The sequence below is a fragment of the Mustela nigripes genome, chromosome 2, assembly GCF_022355385.1.
Source record: "Mustela nigripes isolate SB6536 chromosome 2, MUSNIG.SB6536, whole genome shotgun sequence".
Lineage (NCBI taxonomy): Eukaryota > Metazoa > Chordata > Mammalia > Carnivora > Mustelidae > Mustela > Mustela nigripes.
Window position 1 is genome coordinate 10,022,797 of NC_081558.1, and position 19,808 is coordinate 10,042,604.

Sequence of the window (19,808 nt, forward strand, 5' to 3'; positions counted from 1 at the left end):
CTGTGGGGGATGGCTAAAGCTCACTGGCCAGGCCTACTACATCCGTGAAATGCTAAGAACTGACAGACAGGGTGGGAGCCAGGATTCCATAATAAAACTTTACTCTTACACAAATCTACAGCTTTTAAACAGTAAAAAGGCAGGCCCACTGGCACCTAGAAAGAAGCCTGGAAGCAGCACTCGGGAAACAGGGCAGCTCTGGCCATCAGCGCGTGGTTACCGGCTCTGCTCAACTGTAAGACACAGAGGGGAGGCCAGTGAGATGAGGAACCCGGGTTACTGTCTGGGCCCAGCCCCTTGGCCTGGCCCCACACTTACTATATGTGGAGATGTCGATTTCTTCAGGAAGTTCGGCCACGTTCACCTCAAACCTGTCCTGAACGTCATTGAGGATTTTGGCATCATTCTCATCAGATACAAAAGTGATAGCCAGACCTTTGGTCCCAAAGCGACCTGCACGGGCCACCTGCAGGGTGAGAAAAGTGGGGGGTCAGGCCAGAGACACAGCCTAACCTGGGAGTCTGAGGACAAGCAGGGCCACGTCCCCATGCGCCCCCACCCTGGGAGGGGGGCCTCAAGGAACGGACACCTCTGTGGAAACACTCACTCGGTGGAGGTAGGTGTCTGAGTCCTCGGGCATGTCGTAGTTGAAGACGATGTTGACTCGCTCAATGTCCATCCCTCGGCCAAACAGATTGGTGGCCACCAGGATCCGCCGCTGGAAGTCTTTGAACTGCTGATAGCGCGACAGACTGGGTACAGGAGGAACAAGAGGCGGCCATCAGACATGGGGTTCCTGCGTGACACTCCCCATGAGGCGCCTGCCTAGGAGCCTCTGAGGGCGGCACGCACTCACCGCTCCTCCTGGGCCATGCCCCTGTGGATAGCGATGGCCGGGAAGTTCTGTTCCACAAGGAGCTGGGCCAGGGCCATGCAGCGCTGCACTGACTTCACGAAGATCACCACCTGCAAGGGAGGGAGGCAGGAAAGGCGGTCAGGGTCAGAGGCCCCTGCATCAGCCTCACACAGGCCCAGACCCCCAGGAAGGCCCACACCGTGTCACCTGGTTAAACTCCAACACATCCAAGAGATCAAAGAGCTTGCGGTTCTTCTCACTGTCCTTGAGCTTGACATAGTACTGCTGCAGTCCGTGTAGCGTGAGCTTGGTCTCATCATCCACAAACACCTCCATGGGCTGTGCAGGAAGGGGCAGGCGGGGTTTACTTCTGGGCTTCTGGCCTGGCCAGAATCTTCTAGCGAAGGACTCCATGCCGTGAGGCTTCCCGGAGGGCCTGCTGTCCCCCGGTAAACGCCTTTCTCCCAACAGCTGACCTAAGCTCTGGTCTGACTCGGCTCCCAGTCTGACAAAGACACAGGAGGGAAGGCAGGCCCCTGGGCCCCCCAGCATTCTCACGCAGTGAGGGAAGCGTGGGTGTCCTGGAGCAGCAACAGCTCAGAACCAGAAGCCAGCAGGGCCAGAGCTGGCACACGGAGGCCGCGGCCGCTGTCCCGCCCCACTCACGTCTTGCATGAACTTCCTGCAGACAGGCCTGATCTCCTTGCTCAGGGTGGCGCTGAACATCATGCACTGCTTCTCGTGAGGCGTCAGCCGGAAGATCTCCTGCACGTCCCGCCGCATGTCTGCATGGGGAGGGCGACAAGCAGGTGGGCTGAGTGCCTGGCAGACCAGGACCCCCACCCAAGACCAGCCCCAGCTCCTCCCAACCTGTGCCAGGGAGCCGTTAGCGCCATGACGAGGGCGGTGTGAGCCGAGGAGTGGAGGGAGGGGTGAGTCCCAGGTGCCTGAGGGGCTGGACTCGGGGTGAGCACAGGCGCGGGAGGAGCTGCCATCCACTTACACGCTGCCAGAGCGGAGCAGCCGTGCCAGCGCGCCTCGAGCCACGCTTCAGGGAGGGGAGCCTGAGGCAGAGACAGCCGCTGGGGTGAGAACTGCAGCCGCCTCCCGGGACACAAGCCCCATCTCCCACTGGCCCTGGCGGGGCTCACAGGGCAGGCGGGGGCAAGAACTAACTCAGCAGGCGCAAGGGCTGATGTGTACACGGGCCCGGACACGGCTCATTTGGGCCCTGTGGCCCCACTCATCTTGGGCTCAGAAGCAGCAGGGCACTCTGCCCATGCTAGAACTTATCCTAAAATTGTTTACAGAAGACCTGGGCGCCAGCTACCCACCTGACCCCGTCTCTGGAGCAACCTTTGACCTATCCTGTCAGGGCCCACCTGGCTCTGAAGTCTGGGGGTTAGTGGGACTGTGAGGGCGGAGAGGGTGTGGCTGGGTGGGCCTCTGGCAGCTCCCAGACCCAAGCAGGACACTCACCCAGTTGCTCCAGCATCTTGTCACACTCGTCCAGCACGAAGTGTTTCACGTTCTTCAGGTTCAGGCTCCTGTTCCGCACTAGTGCCAGGATTCGGCCTGGTGTCCCCACTACGACATGGGGACAGTTCTTCTTCAGTATTTCTTCATCCTTCTTGATGGAAAGGCCCCCGAAGAACACAGACACCTATGTGGGTGGAGAGAAAGGTGCTTTTGCCTGTCTAAGCACTCCAGGCTGATAGCCACCCAGCCTGTAGCCCTGCCAGCTTCTGTTCCAACAGCCCCCTCATCCCCTGGGCCTAGAACCTGAGGACCAGAAAGGCCTGAGAGCCTGGCCCTTGACTCTGGTGGAAAGCAGCCTCACGGCTGGGACCAGCACAGGCCTCTGGGGGCCATGCATAATTCAGCAGGCTCTTAAGGAGCATAAACCACCGCAAACCTCAAAGGCAGCCTCTGCAGCCAAGCTTGGTAAATGGTAAACACTGGCTGGGCCAGAGCCGGGAGAGCAAGTCTGCAGAGGACCATGCAGCACACCCAGCCCAGGCTGAGGAGGCTCACCTTGACACTGGGCATGTACTTGGAGAAGCGTTCATACTCTTTGCTGATCTGGAAGGCGAGCTCCCGCGTGTGGCACATGACCAGGACTGAAACCTGCAGGGCAGGTAGAAGAGAGACACTCAAGGCAGGGTCCCAAGTCCTGTCCCAGCCAGAGCCCAAGCCTGTGTTCTCTCAGGGGGGCCCAGGCCCACCAGGCCCCTATCCCTCCAGGGTGCCTGCCAGACTCACCCCACACCTCCAGCCGCTGAAAGGGCCAGTCTGATGTTCTATCTTTGCCCCACCCTTCACTCCCTATATCCCTTCAGCTAACGGGGTCTGTCTCCCACTGCCAGGATCCACAGTGAGACCTAGCTGGTGAGGTAGCCCATGTTAATGGTTTCCTGAGAGTCTGCTCTCTGGCTGTCCCATGACCACCGACGAAGGACGCTGCTCCTGCCTTTATGCCCATGATGCCAAGTGCTATGACCACACCACAACCTCCCACTGAATCTCCCTTTCCTTCAGTTACTGTAAGGAAACAAGGGATCGTGCAATGACACAGCCCAAGGATGTGTGCCCCAGTGTGACAAAAGCACAGCACAGGAATGCACCTCAATTCTCCTCTAGCAAAATTCCTGTGTGAGGAAGTAACTGTCAGCAGCAACTGTAGTAACAAATCCTTATTCAATACAATCTCACCTGAATAAACCTGCACAATCTAGAAATACACATGACAAATTAACACCTGTATCTCTGGCAAGTAAAACCCTGGGCACTTTTCAGTTTCCCCCCTCAGCTTCCATTTCAGGGGGAGGGGGGAGGGGGGATTCGGTCACAATCTTAAAAGCCCACAAAAAGCGCAAAGGATCAAGAAGGCCAAACAAGGGAGCTGTAGCTCCTGATGCCTCAGGCACTGGGCCCCACAGGGAGGGCCCCCACCCACCTGTCCGCTGACTGGCTCAATCTGCTGCAGGGTGGCCAACACGAAGACCGCCGTCTTGCCCATCCCAGACTTGGCCTGGCACAGGACGTCCATGCCCAGGATGGCTTGCGGAATACACTCGTGCTGGACTGAGGGAGAGAGCACGTGTGAGCGACCAGAAACTGGATGCTCCCTGTGTGCAGGCTCCTCGCCAGGTGGCTGAGGAGGCCAAAGTGCGAGTGCTCAGAGGAAGATCCTGGCAGGGAGAACCAGGGAGGCATACCCTCGGATGGATGCTCGAAGCCACAGTCCACTATGGCCCTCAGGAGCTCTGGCTTCAGCAGAAAGTCCCGGAAGCCAGAGCTGTGGATGGAAACATAGGAACCCTTGACGTCTTTCTTGGGGGGAGCAGGAGTGCTCTCCGGAGGAGCCTGGGGCTCTTCATCTTCCTCATAATCCAGAAGCTCATTTTCCACATCCTGTTCCGCCATGCTGCTGAGAAAAGAAGAGGAAGAAGAGCTGAGGGAGGATGAAAAAACCCACCCACTGAGGCTCATCGAGGGAGGCCGCCGAGCAGCTGCAGTCTGTTGACACAGGCCCAAGAAGGGCAAGGCACTGGAGCCATCTTCCAAGCTGGCACAGAAAGGACCCAGAAGATGAAGCTGACGGCCATCACTCTCTGACCCCTTTCCATCATGCCCCCCCCAGCCCCCTGACTCCTGCAGAAAGTCCCACCATCTCCACTTGGGCAGCACCCCCAGCCTCAGCCTGTCGTGGTCACACCCTGCCCTCCTGTAAGCCACCTCATCTTGGCCAGGGCCCCTGTTCCCCACACCCACACATGCACACACCCCTCCACCTCCCAGGGCCTCCCTCTGCTCTGAGTGAAATCCCCACGCTTCCCTATGGTTCTTACATCCCTCCTTGTTGGTCCTTGCACAACTCGTTCCACACTATCCCTTCTGAACCACCCCCCAGCCTTGCCTGGCTGCTCAGACTCACCAAGCCCCTACCCCAAGCTTCTGCGGCACCTTGCCCTCACCAGGAAAACTCTAATGACCCACCTCAGCCCACCTAACCTAAAGGAGCTCCCTCCCCACCACTGCCCAAGAAGTCCACCGGGCCTGCACAGGGTAGGCCCCCTGAGACCAGGAGAGGTGGCTGCCAAGATGCTGGAGAGAGCAGAGTCTGCCCTGCCCCAGCTCCGCCCGCTATTTGTGGTCTGCACAGGGGAATAATTAAGTACTCTCATGAACAGGCCTCCCATTGGGCCCAGGCCAATAAAAAGAGAGCTGAGATGGTAAATAGAATTAATACAAAGGTTGCTTACCTCCTGGCTTTATTTTATCCAATACATGCCCAGCACCTACTGGGTGTAAGCTACAAAAGACCCGGGAGTGAGAATATGATCTTTTGTACTCCCAATCCCACCCTAGCCTCCAAGTCTAGAGGGAGGAAGCGCTGAAGCAGTCACTCACTCTTCTTTCTGAGCTGGATACGGAGGGTCCTGGGCCCACTTTCTGGCCCTCCCTGTCTCATTCTCTCCATGACTTCATCCAGCCCCAGGGTTTTAACCACCTCTGTGAGGGAGACCTCCCAAACTTATGTCTCTATCCACTGCCAGCTCCCTTCAACAGCCTCTGTTACCCAGCTGCCTTGCCTACATCTCCCCTCAGAACCTGAACTCAGAATACCCAGACCAAAACCCACTGTCTCTTCCTGCAGACCTGCTTCTCAAAAAAGCAATTCCATTTTCTCATTGGCTCTTTCTGTCCCCCTGTCCAGTCAGCCAACAGGTCCCAATAGGGCAATTAGGCCACTTCTTACCGCTGCTACCTCACTGGTCCCAAGTTCCCTTCACTTTTCTTTCTTTTTATATATTTATTTAAATTACTTCTACACCAACGTGGGGCTCAAACTCAGGACCCCAAGATCAAGAGTCACATGCTCTTCTGACTGAGACAGCCAGATGCCCCCTCACCTTTCTTTTTTAAAATTAGAACAGCTTTGGGCGCCTAGGTGGCTCAGTGGGTTGAGCATCTGCCTTTGGCTCAAGTCATGATCTCAGGGTCCTGGGATCAAGTCCCGAGTTCAGCTCTTTGCTTGGCAGGGAGCCTGTTTCCTCCTCTCTCTCTCTGCCTGCCTCCCTGCCTACTTGTGATCTCTCTCTGTCAAATAAATAAAATCTTTTAAAAAATAAACAAATTTAAAAAATACAATTAGAACACCTTTACTGATATAGTCACATGCTCTACCAGAAATATGTGCAACAATCACTACAGCCGGAATGCATTACATATTTCAGTTGGTCTTCAAAAAGACCAAACACATTACCTATCATCCTCCCCCTTCCAACCCCTTTGGCCACTGCTAACCTACTTTTTTTTTTCTATGAATTTGTTGTTTCAGACATCCCATAAATGGAATCACAATATGTCACCATTCATCCAGCTTCTTTCATTCTGCATGTTTTGACATTGATCCGCTTTGTGGTATGCATCAGTACCTTGCGCCTTGTCATGGCTGAACTTCCCCCCGTAGGGCTACCAGTTCACCCATTGTCAGCTGATGGGTATTTGGGCACCATCGTCTCTTGCCTGGATTTATGCTAATAGTCTCCTCACTGGTCTCCCTGTTTTCCATCCCCCTCCACCTTCTCTCCCCACAACAGCCAGAGGAAGCCTATTAAAGTGATGTCAGAGAATGTCACTCCTCTGCTCAAAACTCTCCACAGGCTCCCACTGTGCTCAGACAAAAACTCAAGTCCTCACCATGACCTACCAGACCCTACATGAACCGACCCCCTCCATGCTCAGACCTCGTCTCCTCCATCACTCTTACTCACTGGCCTTGCTGCTGTGCCTCAGACCCGCCTCTGCACTTTTGCAGTTGCTGTTCTTGCTGCCCACAATGGACATCAATCCCCCTACTTCCTTCAGACCTCTTGCTCCAGAAGGGTACTTCTTGCAGGTCACACCTAAAAAAGCACCCTTTTTAAGGTCATGCCTGATAGCCCTTTTGCCCAGAGCCTAAAACAGATAAGCACTTAACAACAAGGGCTGAATGAACAGAATTAGAATTGAGGCCTCAAGACAGAGCTTAAGCACTAAAGTATGCATATACCCTTACTAATTCTTGAAAAAAAAAAAAAAAAAAGGAATCTGAACAGGAAGGGGTTAGTTCCCAGGCAGCAGAGAAAAGAACAGTCAGTCCCAAAACACCAGGCCCTTGTGAGGAATGGAGAGCAAGACTGGCTGGTAGAAGTAGAGGCAAAGGACAAAGCTGGGAAAGCTGTTCAAGTTGAGGGCATTCATACTTTATTTGCTAACCTATAGGGAATCGCTGATTAAATTCTTAAGTGACTCAGTTGTCCCAGAGCAATTTATTCCAGAGTAGATGAGTGGGGAATGAGACCAGAAACAGGGAAAACCAGTCACCAAAAGAGGATCAACCAGCGTGGGGGTGTTATGAGGGAAGAAGGTGGAACATTCAGCAGGGCAGGGTACTCCCTGGGCAGAGAAGAATTAGAGTCACCTACTCTGACCGTCAAACCTGGTGAACAAGAAGAGATGGTGCATTTAAAAGATACAGATCAAAATAAATCGTTTTGTTCTTAGGGAGAGAGATTCAGGGCAGCCTGAGTTTGAGGCACAAATTTTTCTAGAAAGCGGTGAGACAACATGTACAGCTCAAAACAAATTAGAGAGGACGAGGACTGTTGGGGTTTGTCCCACCCAGCGGGGATAGCTGCGACTGCTGAGGCCCCAGGAGCAGATGAACTTGAAAGCTGACGCCGGAAAAGTGACAATTTAGACACACCCACGGGTACCCATTCACAGTCAAAGTGCCCCCAGGGAAGACTTCCATCTCAGTTTGCGTCTGAGACATCTTTTTTGATCTAAATCTCTGGAACCCCGAATCCCCCAAACACAGAGCAAAAACACAGCAATGTGGGGGTAGGCAAGTCCCTCGCACTTGGGGAAGCCTGTCCCGTCTACAAGCTCGGGTTTCCGCCACCGCAACCCCAGACCCTGGCGTCGCCCCTTCCCCAATCCCTCCCCAAACAGCCTAGGCGGTCTTCTCGGACAGAAAGGCTTTCTCTCCAAATCGGGCTCGACCCGTGGACCGCCATGACAGCCTACTCCCGGAAGCGGGCATGGTCCTCGCCCGCCAACAGCCACGGTCCCCCTTTGCGCATGCGCTGTGGCATTCAACGGCCGAACCCGCGCGGCGGGTGCCCCAACCGCCCCGCCCCGCCTTGTCTCGCGCCCGCTCCTCTTCCTCTTCCCCTTAGCCCCCGGCGTCTCCCATCGCCAGCTCGCCCGCAAGTCCGAAGTCTCTGCACCGCGGCCCCGCGCCCCGGGCCCATCGCTCACCTGGCACCCCGTTCGCCTCCGCGTGCTCCGAGAAGTGCCGTCCGACTCCGGTTACCCGTCTCGCGCCCCAGCACGAGCTGTAGGGCTTCCTGCCTCTTACGTCCGACTGCGGCTCTGCTTAGTGGACTGCTGCCTTTTCATTCAAGAGAGGCGGCAGCGATGATTGGGTCCTGCAGGAGGCGTCTGGAGGCTATTGGTGAAGAGAGGAAACAGGGCGTGCCTTTTGCCTCGGGTTCATTGGTCAATCTGAAAGTAGGCGCCCTGGGCTGAGGCCGACGTGAGGCCGTGCGCTGTCACGTGACTGGCGGTTTGCCTTCGGCGGGCGTCTCCATATTTAGTACTGGCAGCTGAAGTCGGGGATGGTTTGCTTTTGGCAAGTGTCTCGCCTTTCTGTTACGTGGCTTCTACGCCTGGCATGGAATTCAGGACTCTTGAAGTGGGCGTGTGCCCGCGGCCACTTGGTAGTCCAGGGTGGAGGCTCTGAAAGAGTCCTGAAAAGGATTGGGAGGTCGGAATGACTGCAGGGTGAAGGCAGTTTGCACCCACCGTGACAGTTCCCATTTGCTGAGAGTCTTGTCCTGGGTCAGACTGTGCTGGTGGCCATGCAGGTTCAGGCCACAAAATCCAAACCAAGATGTTTTAGTCATAAAACTTTCTTTTTCTTTTTCTTCTTCTTATTATTTTTACTTTTTCCTTGTATTATATTTTCTCCACCTTACCCACCACCACCCCCACTTCCGGTACTTTACTGAGGTAAAAGTTTATAGTAAAAAGAAAAGGTCCACTGAGTTTTGAAGATTGACAGCCAGTGACGATTGCCCAATGAAGATACAGAACATTTCCAACATCCCAGAAAGTTCTGTTGTGCTCCTCTCAGGTGAACCGCCCTCTTCTCCCTGACCCCTAACCAGGCAAAAACACTATTTGTATTTCTATAATGATGGATTAGTTGTGCTATTGAATTTCATAAAAACAGAAGCATGCGATAGTTTGTCTTTTTTATCTGGCTTCTTTTGCTCAAAAAACTGGTTGTTGTTTTTTAGATTTGTCCATGTGCTGCCTGTATCCATAGTTATTATTCCTTGCTGAGTAGTCCACGCTGTGGTTATACCACAATATAGCCAATATAATTTATCCATTCACCCACTGACGGACATATGGTTATTCCTAGTGTTTGGCCGTTATTAATGAAGCTTGTAGAAGTATTTTCATGAACGTAAGTTCACTTCTCTAGGGCAAATGCCAAGGAATGGAATGGTAGGCTGTAGGTGATGTGTATGTTCAGTTTTAGTAGATCGTGACAGTTTTCCTAAGTTGTTCTTCTTTACACTCCCACTGGGCACCCTGTGAAAGTTCCAGTTTCCTGGTATCATCAGTCTTTCTCAGCTGTGTTTTGATTTGGGGATTTGGGATGGTGGGGGGAAATGGAGGGGAGGGAGATAAGCTGGTCAAACATAATAATCCTGCCCCAGCAATCCAATCTCCCCAAGCCCCCGACACAGTTAAACCTTGCTCCACAGTTCTCCAGGGAGATTCTAGCCTTTCTCTTTCATTTAGTGTAGGCTATTTTGGGGTCGATGTTCTAGACAACAGATTCAGAGCTGAAAACCGCCAGAGGTACAACTTCAGTCAAAAAACCCAATAAAATAAAGAGAAACCAGTCAATTGAGAGGGAGGCTTTACATAATAAAGGTAGATATTGTAGGTACCATAACACTTACTGAGCACCTCCTGTGTACCCAGCTTGAGGGTGAGGCATGCAAAATTTAAGGGGCACCGAAAGCTGTCATCTAAATAAATAATTTTAATGCACTATTTTAAAATCAAAATTAGGGACGCCTGGGTGGCTCAGTGAGTTAAAGCTTCTGCCTTTGGCTCAGGTCATGATCTCAGGGTCCTGGGATTGAGCCCTGCGGGCTCTCTGCTCAGCGGGGAGTCTTCTTCCCTTCCTCTCTCTCTCTCTGCCTGCCTCTCTGCCTACTTGTGATCTCTGTCAAATAAATAAAATCTTTAAAATAAGATAAAATAAAAATTAACTTTTAAAATCTGTGATGTGGCTCAGTGGGTTAAAGCCTCTGCCTTCGGCTCAGGTCATGATCCTGGGGTCCTGGGATCGAGCCCCACATCGGGCTGTCTGCTCAGCAGGGAGCCTGCTTCCTCCTCTCTCTCTGCCTGCTTCTCTGCCTACTTGTGAACTCTGTCTGTCAAATAAATAAATAAAATCTTAAAAAAATAATAATAAATAATAAAATCTGTGATAAACAAAACACCAAAATGTTAAGTAAAAACAGGATCAGTAACAGTGCTGCATGGAGCAAAGCCATATCAGTGCCTGAGGCAAAAGGGAAAGATCAGGTTTACTGATCGTGTCTTTATCTGGACTTTTTGCATTGATTTTGATTTCAAAAATTATTGCACTAATGCATTCTGTGTCCTGAGTTTTGGGACTCCCTTAAATGTTGTACCTGAAGCAAATGCCTCACTCTCAACCCTAATTCCCACACTGGTGTGCTCAGTCTGAGAAATCTAAGCAAATCAACTGACTAAATCCCCCACCTGGAGCCGATTAGTGCACATACTAGCATATCCATTGTCAAGCGGGTGACCTGAGGTCCAGAGAGGGTTAGCCCAGCCTGAAGATCACACAGCTGGCAGGGATCCAAACCCAAGCTACCTCCCTCCATTAGACTTGGTCACATCCTACAAAGGTGGAGCTAGAAGTCAAAGGCAGGTAACTTGGAAGCCCAGAGAAAACCTGTCCCTGGGGAGAGAAGAGGTGCCCCACGAAAGCAGAGAAGAGGCAAGCTTGGATAATTAAATAATCTAAAGTGAGTTACAGAGGAGACAAAGCCAGTTAAATCCTGTTGACAGGTGTGAGATTAATAAAGGGAAATCTCACTAAAATAGAGTTGGGAGGCCAGAAGGGGGCGCTCTCACACAATATCACTCCTTGTGAGCCCTTTACAGTCTCACCTGGAAGAAGCCTATACTTTTACTGCCCTAGCCCTAGGAAGATTTTCTTCTGAGCAAGCAACAGCCCAGCCAGTGAGAGACAGTCACAACTCAGCCAATGAAAAGCCATTACACTTTGAGGAGCACAAGGCTGACTTAGTGGGTGGAGCATGGAAACCATCTCAGGAAGTGTGAATTTGAGGCCCACACTGGGCATAGAGATAGATAGATAGTTAGATAGATAGATAGATAGATAGGAGGAAGGAAAGAAGAAGGGAGGGAAGGAAGGGAGGAAGGAAGGAAGGAGGGAAGGTAAAGAAAAGAAAGAGGTGCCTGCGTTGTTCAGTTGGTTAAGCCTCCAACTCTTGATTTTTGGACATTATCTCAGGGTCTCAGGCTATGCACTTGGCTTGAAGCCTGCTTAAGATTCTCTACCCCCCTCTGCCTCTCTCCTGTAAAACCAACAAACAAAAAAAACCCTCTACACTTCGAACTCCCAATTTATTCCGATGGAATTTTGTCTATAATAGCTCCTCCCAACTCTCTCTTTCCACAATGAAAGTGCATTCTTCCACCTTGTTCTCTGGACTTGCCTATGGGTTTGCCATAGCTTGCTTGTTGCACATTACAATTCTCTGCTATTGCCAAATAAACTGTTTTGCTGGTAAAATAACTGATGGTTCTACTTATTTATTTTTTAAGATTTTAGTTACTTATTTGACAGAAAGAGAGAGAGAGAGAGAGAGAGAGAATGCAAGCTGGGGGAGTAAGAGAGGGAGAAGCAGGCTTCCTGCTGAGCAGGGAACCCGATGCAGGGCTGGATCCCAGGACCCTGGGATCATGACCTGAGCCAAAGGCAGATGCTTAATGACTCGCCACCCAGGCGCCTATAATGGCTTTATTTTTAAGGTTAACAAAATTCTGGGGAAACAGGAAAATACCCCAGCACACCTCCACCCATGCAGCCAGGGGGAGCTTCTACTATTCAGAAACAAAACACCAATTTTAAGGCCAGAGAAGATCAAATCTTCCTAAAGTACATCCACCATTCAAGATAAACAAATGTTAACTTTTGTCATATTGGCTTGATTCACTTCAGAATTATTTTAAGATATAAAGTATTTTAAAGCACACTCACTCAAAAGAAAGAAAGAAAAAAGAAAAAGCACTCAAATGGCTTAAAAAAAAAAAAAAAAAAAACAGACACAACCAAGGGCTAAAGAAGCTCTGGCATGACCAAGAATTCTCATCCACTTGCTAGCAGGCATGTGCAACGGGAAAAATTACTTTGGAAAATGATTTGGCAGTTTGTCATAACCAGGGTTTCTCAATCTTGGCACTACTGGCACTTGGCCTGGAACATTCTTCCCAGTGGGACCATTCTGTGCATTGTAGGATGTGGAACATCATCCCTGGTCTCCAGCCAGTAGATGCCAGTAGTGGTGACAACTAAAAATGTCTCCAGATATTGCTAATGTTCACCAGGTGGTGGGGGCAAAATCACTCCAGATGAGATGGGTTAAATAGGATGATGTCATGACTAAGCAATCCTCCTAGGTATGGATCTAACAGTTAATGAAACACTTACTGCCCCCCGAAAGATACGAACAAGGAAAGTTCTTAACATAATAACCCCAAACGAAATAACCTAAATGTCCGTTGTCAAGGGAATGGATAGGGGCACCTGGGTGGCTCAGTCAGTTAAGCATCTGCTCAAGTCATGATCCAAAGGTCCTGGGATGGAGCTCCACATTGGGCTTCCTGCTCAGTGGGGAGTCTGCTTCTTCCTCTTCCTTGGCCTCTCCCCCCTGGCTCATGCTCTTTCTCCCTCATGCTTTCTGTCTCTCTTTTAAATAAATAAATAAAATATATTTTAAAACCCCAAACAGGGGCACCTGGGTGGCTCAGTGGGTTAAGCCTCTGCCTTCAGCTCAGGTCATGATCTCAGGGTCCTGGGATGGAGCCCCGCATCAGGCTTTCTGCTCAGCGGGGAGCCTGCTTCCCCCTCTCTCTCTGCCTCCCTCTCTGCCTACTTGTGATCTCTCTCTCTATTAAATTTAAAAAAAAAATCTAAAAACCCCAAACAATAGTGAATGGATAAAGAAACTGTGGTCTGACCCAGTGATTCCTCTTCTGGGTATTTACCCAGAGAAAATGGAAACTAACTTAAAAAGATATATTCATCCCTAAGTCTCCTGCAGTATTATTTATAATAATAGCCAGGCTATGTAAGCAACCTAAATGTCTATCAATAGATGAATGTATAAAGAAGATGTGATATACATATACAATGGCATATTACTCATCTATTAAGAAAAAGAAAAATGACATTTGGAACAACATGGATGGTCCTAGAGGATATTATTCTAAATGAAATAAGTCAGACAAAGACAAATACCATATGATTTCACTTATAGGTGGAGTCTAAAAAAAGAGTCAATCAAACAAAATCAGAAACAGACACAGTAATACAGAGAACAACCTGGTGATTGCCAGAGGGGCAGGGGCTGGAAGGATGGGCGAGATAAGGGAGGAGATCAAGAAACACAAACTTCCAGTTTTTTTTTTTAAAGATTTTATTTGTTTATTTGACAGACAGAGATCACAGCAGACAGAGAGGCAGGCAGAGAGAGAGAGGGAAGCAGGCTCCCTGCTGAGCAGAAAGCCCGACGCGGGACTCGATCCCAGGACCCCGAGATCCCGACCCGAGCCGAAGGCAGCGGCTCAACCCACTGAGCCACCCAAGCGCCCCCAAACTTCCAGTTTTAAAATAAATAAGTCACAGGACGAAAAGTACAGCATATGGAATATAGACAATAATTTGTATGGGAACAGATGGTAACTATTCATCAGTGGGGAGCATTTCATAATGCATATAATTGTCAAGTCACTATATTGTACATCTGAAATTAATATTACATACAACATAATATTTATGTCAACTATATTCAATTAAATACATACACACACTCATACATTCATACATATATACATACATAATCAACTATTAATAAAAGAAGAAACTGTGGTCCATCCATATCCTGGCATGTAAAAAGGAATAAATTATTGATATATACAATATCATGGATGAATCTCAAAAACACATCATGTTCTTGGGGCACCTGGCTGGCTCAGTCTGAAAAGCATGACTCTTTTTTTTTTTAATTTATTATTATTTTTTAAAGATTTTATTTATTTATTTGACAGAGAGAGATCACAGTAGACAGAGAGGCAGGCAGAGAGAGAGGAAAGCAGGCTCCCCGCTCAGCAGCCTGATGCGGGACTCAATCCCAGGACCCCGAGATCATGACCTGAGCCGAAGGCAGCAGCCCAAACCACTGAGCCACCCAGGCGCCCTGAAAAGCATGACTCTTGATCGGGGTCATGAGTTCGAGCCCCAAGTTGGGTGTACGAAAAATAAATAAGTAAAATTAATAAAAATCATGTTTTTGTGAATATATTGAAAAATCAGACAGATCGTACACTTAAGAAAGGGAAATTTTATGGTACATGAATTTAATTTCAATAGAAAAAACAAAACATGTTGAGTGAAAGAATCCAGGCATAAAAAACACAGATATTTTTTAAAAATCATAAAACAGAGGCCCCTGGGTGGCTCAGAGGGTTAAGCCTCTGCCTTCGGCTCAGGTCATGATCCCAGGGTCCTGGGATCGAGCCCCACATCGGGCTCTCTCCTTGGCGGGGAGCCTGCTTCCTCCTCTCTCTCTACCTGCCTCTCTGCCTACTTGTGATCTCTGTCTGTCGAAAAAATAAATTTAAAAAAATTATAAAACAATCCCATGTGGTACGAAATTCAAGTACAGGCAAAATTAATCTATGATGATAGAATTTCCCTAAGGTTGCCTGGCAAAAGACACAAGTCAAATGCATACAACGGGGAGAAGACGAGACGGTGGCCATAGGCCACATATATGTATGTGCAGACATATATAAAAATTCACAGAGTGGGGGACCTGGGTGGCTCAGTTGGTTAAGCTTCTGACTACTGATTGCAGCTCAGGTCATGATCTAAGTGTCATGGGATGGAACCCTGGGTCGCTCAGTGCAAAGTCCACTTGCCCTCTCCCTCTACTCCTCCCTCTTCTCTCTCTCTTTCTGACTTTCTTAAATAAATAAATAATATATATATATATTTTTTAAATCACAGAGCTTCACACCAAAGGATCTGTGCACTTCACCAGATGTTAAGTTGTGCCTCAATCAAAATAATTAACAATCAAAGATTAAAATTAAAAGACACACCTTATAGTTAAAATAAAAGTCACCTACGTTCACTTTCCCACTTCCCCTTGACTGCCCCACTGCAGAAACAACAACCTAAATAAAAAGAATGACACTGGGGGGGAAAAAAAAAGGATGACACTGAACTGACCCTTTGTTCTGCGCTTTACAAGAATTAATTCATTTAAGCTTCCCAGCAGCCCTATGAGGGCAGGTGCCCCTCTATCAGCCCGTCTCACAGATGAAGAAACTGAAGCACAGAGCAGAGAAATAGCTTGCCCAGAATCGCAGAATCGTACTGTTAGTGTGTGTAGTGGGGCCGGGATTTGAACGGAGATGACCTCACTCACCTCATCGTGGGTGCCAGGCACACCAGGAACATGTTTCTCCCTGCCCCCGCCCCTTTTTAAAAATAAACTTGATACATAGTTTCACTTTCTGTTTTTCAGTAATTGATATAAGCAGTGTCAAATTGTATCATGTCTTTCTTTCTTTCTTTTTAAAAAGATTTTATTTATTTATTTGACAGACAGAGATCACAAGTCAGCCTAGAGGCAGGCAGAGAGAGGAAGGGAAGCAGGCTCCCCGCTGAGCAGAGAGCCTATTTGGGGGCACAATGCAGTACTATCCTGGGCATGATCCTAGGACGCTGGGATCATGACCTGAGCCAAAGGCAGAGGCTTTAACTCACTGAGCCACCCAGGAGCCCCTGTATCATTTTTTTCTACTTTTTTTTTTTTTTTGTCCCCCTCAACCCAAAGTTTTTGAGTTTAGCTTTGTTGATACATTTAGCCTTTCTAGTATCAGATGAATCTACTCCCATTTCTTTTTCTGACCCCCAGTTGGCTGGTGGGAGACTTGGTTTGCAAAGAGCCTTTTGAGAAAGAATCCTCATTCAGTTCCTCCTCTGCTAAGAATCCGTCAGCAGCACCCACGATCCTCAGGGTCAAGTTCGAACTTCAGGGAGGTGCTGGAGGCCCTCCATCCCCATCATCTGTGGTATCTGGAGACTGTCCCTGCTCCAGGTTCATCAGCACTAAACCCTGCAGCCATACCCCATGATGCTCTGCTTGTTCAACCACCTGTACATCCCACAGCTATTTATTCCAGCACTTTCCGTGTGCTAGACACTGTTTTAGAAGCTGGGGACTCAGCAGTGAAAAGAGAGACAATGATCCCTGTTCTTGGAGAGCTGACATCCTGATTGAGACAGACAAGAAAGAAAATAAAGTCTATTAAAATTTGCAAGGAAGAAAAAAATGGAGCAGTGTGAGGGGTAGAGTTTAGTAGAGATGGGGTGGGGCCTGCTTTAGGTGGAGACGCAGTCAGGGAGTACTTCTCTAAGGAGGCATTTGAGCCAAGATGGAAATGAAGTGGAGAAGAAAGAATGCCAAGAGGAGAAGGAAAATATGGCAGGCAGAGGCCCTGGAATAAGGGATGAGGAATAATAGGAATAAGCGTTTTTGAGGGGTGGTGACCATCCGACCAGAGTGGTATGAATGAGGGCCACGGAATGGAGATGAGGCGAAGAATCAGGACATCCCAGGTTCTCCCTCACCTCTTCTAGGACATTGCCCTGCTTTTCCTTCAGTGAGACACCCTATTCATCTTTACCACCCTTGTAATTTCCCAATTTGTCCTTCGTGCCAGCCCTTCTGCCTCTCCCACAGTGGGGCAGTTGCCTCCTTAAGGCATGGGCTGTCTTGGGATACCGTTCTTCTGACACCTCACACTGTGTCCGCTCACACATTCTGCAAAGACTGAGTGAGCATAGGCCAAATGTTGAGCAATTTCAGAGAGGAGTGACAGTTAAAATAAAGAAAACAGGGCCATATTTTTAATAAATATGACAGGGTACCGAAAGGTCTCTTGGAGGAGGGGGCATTTAAACAGAGACCTAAATGATCAGAAAAGGCTAGTATTGGGAGATGTGATGGAAGGACATTCCAGACCAGAAAACAGCCAGTGTAAAGGCCCTGTGGTTGGAAGTAAAGTGAGAATATTTGAGGAACAGAAGGAAGACCAGTGTTGCTGGATGGGGATAAGGGGAGTACAGGGGGATGTGGCTGGACAGGTTGGCACAGGCCTGATAAGACTACCCTGTAGACAGGGCGCCTGGGTGGCACAGTTGGTTAAGCAACTGCCTTCTGCTTAGGTCATGATCCTGGAGTCCTGGGATCAAGTCTCACATTGGGCTCTCTGCTTGGTGGGGAGTCTACTTTTCCCTCTGACCTCTCCCCTCTCATGTTCTCTCTCTCTCTCTCTCTCAAATAAATAAATAAAATCTTAAATACAACAACAACAAAAGAATACCCTGTAGACCAGGGTGAGGGGTGGGTGTTTTTCCTACGACCTCTAGAGAACCAGGAACAGGTCAGGGTTTCCGAGGCCCCAGAGCAGCCTGGAGAGGGGCCAGAGCAGCTGCAGGGAGGCGCCAGCGCAGTTATCATATTCGGTTGAGATTGCACAAAAAGTCCTTGGTCTCCCTGTTGCAAGCCTAAGTGCGACTCTGTTTCCAGTGCCACCAAAGTCCCCAGCGGGCATCGATAAATATTCACTGAATAAACGAATGTTGGAAGGTTGGAGCGAGAACTTGGCAGGGTTCCCCAGCTCCATCCAGGGAAGAGGGAGCCTGGGACCTGGCAGGCAGCAGAAAGCCCATCCCCAAACACAGTGGCCTAATCCCTGGGCCAGCTTGGAGCCTAGATTTGCCACATTCTCTCCACCTGTAAAACAGATGGGCAGAAGAATTAGAAGAAGACAGGACAAGGGCTGTAAACACCCCACCTCCATAACTGGGGATTCTCCTGACACCTCACCCCCGTGTCTGCTCACTCATCTCACAAAAACTGAGCGAGCATAAGCCAAATGCTGGGGAATTTCAGAGGAGTGACGGTTTAAATTAATAAAACAAGGCCATATTTTAAATAAATATGGCTGTATAGAATGGTCTCTCAGAGACGGCGACATTTAAATGGAGACCTAAATTGTCAAAGTCTTGGGGAGATGTATGCCTCAGTTTCCTCATCTGTAAATTGGGAGCAAAAGAAATAGCTCAAAGGTTTCTTTAATTCAATTGATAAATAATTGAGGGGCAGCCAGGAGGCTGGTGTAGCTGAATGGAGTGAGCAAGGGGAAGAGGGGAAAGGCAAGGTCAAGGAGGTACATTGTGCAGGGCCTGTGGTCTTCAGGTAGGACTTTGGCTTTTACTCTAAAGAAAGTGGAAGCCATGGAGGGATCTAGGCAGAGGACAGATGTGACCTGACTCAGGGGTTCACAGACATCCTTAGGCTGTTGTGAGGAAAATAAAGTAGAAAGTAAAGGGCGGAGCTGGGAGTCCTGGGGAAGAAGCTCCTGTGCTGGTCCAGGTGAGGGATGAAACCAGACTAGGTGGGGTCTGTGGAAGGGGTGAGAAGTGGGCAGATTCTGGATGGGTGTCATTTTCCTTCTCCTCCTTCTCCTTTTTCTTTCTCTGTTTAAAACTCTCCAAATTTAAAAGAAAAAAGGGGGGAGGGGGTGGGGAGAAAACATCGCGCCCTGGTCTCTAGGTAACCAAGGTTCCCACAGCCCTCTGTGTTTTGGCCCGTCCCCGCAGGGCGCCCTTGTTTAGGCTCAGTCGCCAGGGAGCGCTCCCCGCCCCGAGCCCCGGGGACCAAGGACCAAGGTTTGGCTCACTCACCGGGTTTCCAAGGGAGTGCGGGTTGGCCAAGAGCCAAGCTGCACGTTCTAGAGACCCCGAAGAAGCTCCGTAGAGGCCTCCATTCTCTTCCGCTTGGGCACAAGTCTGCATCTATGGAACTCCACCTGCATGCAACAGCTCTGCAGACAAGGTCTGCATTGTACAACGGAGAAAATTGAGGCTCAGCAGCCACAGGATCTTACGGCGAGTCAGTGAAGGAGTCGGGATTCAAGCCATTTTCCTAACAACGACAATAACATTAAAAATGACAACAGCTAACATTTATTGAGCGCTTACTGTGTTTTCAACACTTGGCATGCACGAGCGGTGGGTAGATAAAACCCGTTTCACAGATGAGGCGCTCTTAGGACTTTGGAGCTCCCCCAAGCAAGGGATGCTGTAATTTGAACCCAGATCTGCCCAGAGCGTGTCTCCAGGTAATAGGGGAATCCTTCCCAGAAGACCCGAGCTTGCAAAGGAGGGGCGGAGACATACATATTGTTCTTGTTTTTAGAGGGGCTCCGAAAGGCCCAAAGGCCTCTGCCACTCCCCGCTTTAACGCGGTTCAGTCTTTTCTTCGGGTTCCCGCGCGCTCAGATAGGGGACCCCTGGGCAGAGTGAGGATGCAGAACCAGGCAAGCGGTGGGGAGCAGACGAGGTGATTTCAGCTGCCGACTGCGAGAAGCCTGTAGGCAAGACCCCGCAGCCCCGGGGGCCGCCGGGAGCCGCGCCCCCTCGGCCCCGCCCCCTCCCCGGGCGCCGACCTCG

At 49.7% G+C, this 19,808-nt stretch overlaps 1 protein-coding gene and 1 long non-coding RNA gene across 3 annotated transcripts; both read right to left on the reverse strand.

Annotated features, from left to right (window-relative positions):
• Positions 1-84: 84 nt before the first annotated feature.
• On the reverse strand, positions 85-8,287 carry DDX39A (DExD-box helicase 39A). Of its 2 annotated transcripts, none has more exons than XM_059389233.1 (11): positions 8,168-8,287; positions 4,075-4,286; positions 3,813-3,940; positions 2,891-2,983; positions 2,336-2,519; positions 1,523-1,641; positions 1,064-1,195; positions 857-966; positions 608-752; positions 319-466; positions 85-233 (listed from the first exon to the last, which is right to left on the reverse strand). In XM_059389233.1, exons 2-11 carry the CDS (start codon positions 4,280-4,282, stop codon positions 217-219), a joined length of 1,284 nt encoding a protein of 427 aa, XP_059245216.1. In that variant the 5' UTR covers positions 4,283-4,286; positions 8,168-8,287; the 3' UTR covers positions 85-216. The 2 variants fall into 2 exon arrangements, with proteins under 2 accessions (XP_059245216.1, XP_059245215.1); XM_059389232.1 differs by having other exon boundaries at positions 4,075-4,283; positions 8,168-8,253.
• A 6,992-nt stretch (positions 8,288-15,279) lies between these two features.
• LOC132011090 (uncharacterized) lies at positions 15,280-19,796 on the reverse strand. Its single transcript, XR_009402327.1, has 3 exons — positions 19,536-19,796; positions 19,041-19,281; positions 15,280-18,087 (listed from the first exon to the last, which is right to left on the reverse strand). It is a non-coding gene; the product is annotated as an uncharacterized LOC132011090 (long non-coding RNA).
• Positions 19,797-19,808: the final 12 nt, after the last annotated feature.

Excerpts from the sequence above, each read along its gene's own strand:
- DDX39A (XM_059389233.1), bottom strand. The coding sequence starts at position 4,282 with ATGGCGGAACAGGATGTGGAAAATGAGCTTCTGGATTATGAGGAAGAT. Across the intron at positions 2,984-3,812 it reads TTGAGCCAGTCAGCGGACAG|GTTTCAGTCCTGGTCATGTG; the intron begins GTGGGTGGGGGC and ends CCTGCCCTGCAG. Across the intron at positions 467-607 it reads CAGACACCTACCTCCACCGA|GTGGCCCGTGCAGGTCGCTT; the intron begins GTGAGTGTTTCC and ends CTCACCCTGCAG.